This window comes from Ictidomys tridecemlineatus, chromosome 1, assembly GCF_052094955.1.
Source record: "Ictidomys tridecemlineatus isolate mIctTri1 chromosome 1, mIctTri1.hap1, whole genome shotgun sequence".
Lineage (NCBI taxonomy): Eukaryota > Metazoa > Chordata > Mammalia > Rodentia > Sciuridae > Ictidomys > Ictidomys tridecemlineatus.
This window is the reverse complement of record NC_135477.1, coordinates 189,300,103-189,305,868: the sequence shown is the minus strand read 5'-3', so window position 1 is coordinate 189,305,868 and position 5,766 is coordinate 189,300,103. Positions and strand designations below refer to the sequence as shown.

The 5,766-nt window shown below is 46.6% G+C and overlaps 1 protein-coding gene across 1 annotated transcript; it reads left to right on the top strand.

Annotated features, from left to right (window-relative positions):
• Positions 1–1,537: 1,537 nt before the first annotated feature.
• LOC144367333 (olfactory receptor 14L1-like) lies at positions 1,538–5,456 on the top strand. The gene is made up of 2 exons (XM_078023176.1): positions 1,538–1,574; positions 4,480–5,456. The coding sequence occupies exons 1-2, from the start codon at positions 1,538–1,540 to the stop codon at positions 5,454–5,456; spliced, it is 1,014 nt and encodes a 337-aa protein (XP_077879302.1).
• Positions 5,457–5,766: the final 310 nt, after the last annotated feature.

Here is a 5,766-nt window from a genome sequence, read left to right as displayed (position 1 = left end):
ACCCTCTGGTTGTGGGGTCAGCCAGGAGGCTTGGTCCAGGGGTCCTGGCAGAGGGTCTAGAGCTAACTGGGGCCAGTTCATACATGGGGCAGCCTGGAGCTGGGCATGTCTGCAGCCTGGTCTGCCGAGGCTGCCTGTGGTAGGGCGAGACTGGACACCAAGGCTTCAGAGTTGCCTGGACCTTGGGCCCTGAGGAAGAGCCTGGCTCTAGATTTCCCTGGGATGGGCCTGGCACTGGGGTCTAAAGCAAGGTCTAGAGCTTCTCCTGTTCGGAGACCATCTCCACATGGTCCTCGTGAAGTGGAAGAGGAGCCACAGGCAAGGGAAGCTGTCACCTCCCTCTCCTGCTGCACACAGGAGCCACCATCTCTCCCCCAGCTCCTCAGCCTGGTGTGATTGGGTTTTGGCATGAGTGGCTGTTCAGGTTAATATTTCTGGAAAGGGATGAGTGTTGGAAAATCCTAATCCACAACCTTAGCAATTAAAAGAGAATAGTTCAACAAATGAAGAAATAAACTAAGCAGCTTTAAAAAGTAAGGAAGGCTAGAAACACTCCACAAAATTAATAATGTATATTTATCAAAGACTACATGCAGAGAAATACCAAACTACAAACAGGAAAACTATGTTCCACCCATTCCCTCCACAAAGAATCATTCCTAATAGAAACCTAATGCCTACATACAAATAAATATCAACTTGACTTTAAATGAGGCGATATTTAACAGCACCCCAAACAGACATCCAGTGGCCTCAGTTCTGATGTGGGTGCAAAAGGGCGTCACTCAGAGTGAGGACAGGTGCATGGGCCAGAGCATCAGGGTCCACCTTTAAGATCAATTCACAGAAGATGCAAACACAAGATTAACACTCGTCCTCTCCATACACTTATTTGACTTGAGACAGGAAGGGCTGAGGAAGGACATAGGAATAGACCCATTGAGTTGAAGTTTAGGAAGAAAATAGAGGAACAGAAATCTAGACCCAGGCTCCATGTTTGGGCTAATGTCTGTGGTGCACATATGATTTTGAAGCTTCCCTTGCTTCAGAAAAACGCTACCTGTAATTGAACTCTGGGTGCATGCGAAGTACTACTATACAATCAATTTCCAGTCTTCTACCTTCTGCCACATAAAGGAGGTATTTCTCACTAGTGCTGTCCACTGGGATTAATCAAAGTTGTGCTTTGGTTTCTTTCTCCCAAAGAACATATTTTCAATGCAAGGAAACTTACCTCCAGAGAGCTCAGAGTCATGCAAAATTTCTCTCACTAGATCTCATTTATTGGCCAGCATTTTTTTTTTACAAAGACCATAAACTGGGCATTGTGAGGTGAAGACCAGGCATGGTGCTCACCAGGTGTGTTCCTCTAGATCAGGGAAAGACGAAGATATCTTGCTCTGACTAGGGCTGCAGCACACCACACCGTGAGATCAAGCCATTTCTCCATTTGGCCTAAGAGATACGCATAGAAGCTGAGGTTCCATCTCAGACAAAGGAACAAAGGTTTGGAATTTTGAACAACTGAAGTTGCTCCATGACCCAGTTCACTAGTAATCAGTCCACACCATGCAGTAAGTCTGATCCCAGACTTGGTGAGGAAAATGATAGAAATGCTATTTTACTTCTTTATCCGTAGGTTGCACTTTTGGATTTTCACATTATCTCCTTATCTGCTGTCTAGATGGAGGACCATGAATTTTAGAATAAATATTCATTTCTTTCATTTGTATGATAGTTATTTCAGATCTTGGCATGAGCGGTTGTATAATTGCCGAAAGTGTGGGGCAAAAGGACCATGGTCGCCTAGAGTCTCTACTTATGGGTTTGAACTATTCAGGAGTAACAGTTATGGAGAGAGAGAGAGAGAGAGAGAGAGAGAGAGAGAGAGAGAGAGAGAGAGAGAGAGAGAGAGAGAGAGAGAATGTGTGTGTGTGTGAGGTTGAAGGGGTGTTCTGTGCATAAATGAAAGTGTGTTCTGTGCATAAATGAAAGTGTTTACATTGGCTGAATTCTTAAGCATCCTCTTCAATGAGGCAATCCCAGTGTCTTGGCCCAATCCTGTTCTGCAGAGCCCATGCCTGGGTCCTCCATCTCTGTCCCCATGATCGCTGTCTGCATGCAGTCCTTTGAAGCCCATTTGAGTGAAGGTAGAAGTTATTTGGCTGCAGTAAGCCACAGTGAAGACAGAGCCCAGCATGAGCTTGCTCCTCCAGCTCACAGGAGCCTTCCTCTGTACCCTTGGCTGCGGTGTCCCTCCAACATTGGGCTCATGGGCAGGTGGAGAGAGCTGGAACTTGGGGAGAGACAAGATTCCCAGGGAAAGAGCCCTGGCCCACTCCCCTAGGGTTTCCTTCTAGGTGTTCTTGTGGACCTGCCCTAAGCGGCTGTGGTGCCGACGGTAGCTGAGCTTTCACAAGCACACACAGGTGTTGGAACTCCTGCAGTTCTGCAAGGAGTCAGTTTGTTGTGCATACATTCTTGATCATGAACTGCTACGGGCAAAGTTCTATTGAGAGTGGCTTGACACACTCACAGAGACTAGGAATGTGGTCAGATGCCGTTTCACTGGACTAACCCAACAAATACAGTGGGAGCCAGACGCTGGAGAAGATTGTCACCGAAACTGCTCAGTGCTTCAGCCGTGCGGCCGGATGCTCAGGATTCTGCTGCTGGGTCCCATATTGCGGATGAGAGCTGAGGGCCAGGCATGAGAGGGAAGGCCCATCCCAGCTGCGGCCCAGCAGACCCTGATGTGGGCACACCCTGATCCTCCTCCTGTCTCCACACGCTGTCTTCTAGACGCCAGTCTAAAAACCAGCGAAACACTCATCAAGACCTGACCCAGGAGCAGCTCCCACCTGTCTCCAACAGCACACAGCAAGGCCAGTGTGTCCAGGACACCACCTCTGTCCCTCGTCCCCTCTTGTCAACCAGAGCAGATGCCCCCTGGTGCTGTGCTTGGTTGCATCCTCCACTAACATGCCCCCTTCAGCGCTCAGCAGCTGCTTCTGATGAGGCACAGAGCCCCAGGAGCTGTGGTGTGCCCCTGCGAGGGGCATCGAGGAGGGCAGTGCTCTCAGTCATTGTGGGGCAGGTGCCTTCCAGGTCATGTAACCCACTCACTCCACTGTCACCAAAGCTGAGAAGCCCTGAAGACCCCCCACCCTCCATAGCAACAAATGCACACTTCCAAATACGTCTGCTCCACAGACGAGAGCAGCCCCGCTGATTTCTCCCCACATATGGCTACTTCTCTCTTCTGTGGATACTATACCTTATCTTTGTGGTCAGATCCTTTTCTTTTCATGGTCCCCTGTAATTTTCTTTTTTTGTTTTGACTTTATAATTTCTTTAGTGTGTTTTAATTAGTGATATATGATAGTAAAATGCATTCATGCACTTTGACATTTCATACATAAATGCGATATAATTTCTCATTCTTCTGATTGTATGTGTTGTGGAATCACATTGGTCGTGTAGTCATATATGTGGCATAAAGTAGTAATGTCTGCTTCATTCTACCACCTTCCTATTCCTCCCCTCCCTTCACTCCCCTCTACCTAAGCTAGAGCAACTTTATTCTTCCCTAGTGTCCCTGCCCTTATTATGAATTAGCATCTGTATATCAGAGAAAACATTAGCTTTAGGTTTTTTGGGGATTGACTTATTTCACTTAGCATGATATTCTCCAGCTCCATCCATTTACTGGAAAAGGCCATAATTTCATTCTTCTTTAAAGATGAGTCATATTCCATAAATATATATACCACATCATCCTTGAAACTCTAGCCTGCTTAGACGGAAGACAGAAATTAGAGGGATACAAATAGATAAAGAGAAACTCAAACTATCACTATTAGCCAATGACATGATCATATATTTAGCAGATCCAAAAAAAGTACACCAGAAAACTTCTAGAACCAATCAATTAATTCAGCAAAGTAGCAGGATATAAAATCAACACCCATAAATCAAAAGCATTCTTATTCATCAGCGATGAATCTACTGAAAGAGAAATTAGGAAAACTACACCATTCACAATAGCCTTAAAAAAATTGGGAATCAATCTAACAAAAGATGTAAAAGACTTCTACAAAGAAAACTACAGAACACTAAAGAAAGAAATTGAAGAAAAACTCAGAAGACGGAAAGATCTCCCATGCTCCTGGATAGGCAGAATTAATATTGTCAAAATGGCCTTACGACTTGAAGTACTACACATATTTAATGCAATTCCTATAAAAATCCTGTGTCATTTTCTATGTTAGTTTCATCTCTCCAGGTCCTATGTTGTATTTATTGAGGCTGTACTTTGTATCGAGTGCTCTGCTGTGTGGTGGAGATTTCAGGTAGCAAGATAGTTTCCACCTGTGCATGTGTGTGATCTGTCATGCAGCAGTCACCTGCCTGGCTGCTTCAGGGACGTCATTGCAGGCAGCCATGTAGACAGAGCTGTAACCCAGTCTTCTATCCTAGGAGGAAGCCGAGCAGCCGCACGTGGGAATAGCAGCGAGGCTGTGGTGTTTCTCCTTGTGGGGTTTGCAGACTCCTGGACTGTTCAGACCACACATGCGGTCCTGTTCTTACTAGTTTACCTGGCGGCTCTCACCGGGAACCTCCTGATCATCATGGTCACCACTGTGGACGTCCGCCTGCAGACCCCAATGTACTTCTTCTTAAGACACCTGTCTTTCTTGGATTTCTGCTTTATCTCCGTCACAGTCCCCAAGTCTGTCGTCAGTTCGTTCACCCAGGACACCTCTATCTCCTTCTGGGGGTGTGCCCTGCAGGCCTTCTTCTTCATGAACTTGGCGTCCACTGAGACGGCCCTCCTAACGGTGATGTCCTATGACCGCTGTGTGGCCATCTGCTGGCCCTTGCACTACGAGGCCATCATGAGCCAGCGTGCCTGTGTCAGGATGGTGGCCCTGTGTTGGCTGAGTGGCAGCATCTCTGGACTCATGCACATGGTGGCCACTTTCTCCTTGCCATTCTGTGGGTCCAGCCAAGTCCATCACTTCTTCTGTGACATTCCCCAACTGCTCAGCCTCCTGGACTCCACATCGATCCTCCCTGAGGTCCGAGTCATGGTCTTTGTTACCAGCCTTGTGATTTTGTGCTTCGGTCTCATTACGCTCTCCTACGGGTACATCTTTTCTACCGTCATGAGGATCCCGTCCAAGGAGGGCAGGTGGAAAACGTTTTCCACCTGTGTCCCTCACCTCGTGGTTGTGACCCTCTTCCTGGTGTCTGGCAGCATCGCCTACGTGAAGCCCGTTTCCAGCTCACCCTCCATCTCTGACCTTCTGCTTCCTGTGTTCTACACCGTGGTGCCCCCCACCCTGAACCCTGTCATCTACAGTCTGAGGAACAAGGAATTGAAGGCAGCCCTGAGAAGGCTGAGAAGGCAGTGTGGCGTGGGGGCTCCACCAGGGCCTGCCCTGTGTGCCTGACCTGGTCTACCCAGGAGCCTCGAGCTTCCCCACCGGGAATCCCAGGGGTCGTTTAGCTCTTTCTTTCTTGTTTTTTTTTTTTTTTTTTTTTTTTTTAATGAAATTCCATTGTATTCTAGCAAGACTTTCCACATTTTATTTTGTTGAACCCTGGATGGCACTTAAAGGTACTTTGGACTGTGCCAAATATTAGTACTTATGGTCTTTATTAATTTTTTTATGTGTTATTTTCCTAAGATTTCATAATTAATATTTTACTCATTAACATATCAATTATCACAAAATGAAAGTGTAGTATAAATTAAGTATG

Excerpts from the sequence above, each read along its gene's own strand:
- LOC144367333 (XM_078023176.1), top strand. The coding sequence starts at position 1,538 with ATGACCCAGTTCACTAGTAATCAGTCCACACCATGCA. Across the intron at positions 1,575-4,479 it reads TAATCAGTCCACACCATGCA|GAGGAAGCCGAGCAGCCGCA; the intron begins GTAAGTCTGATC and ends CTTCTATCCTAG.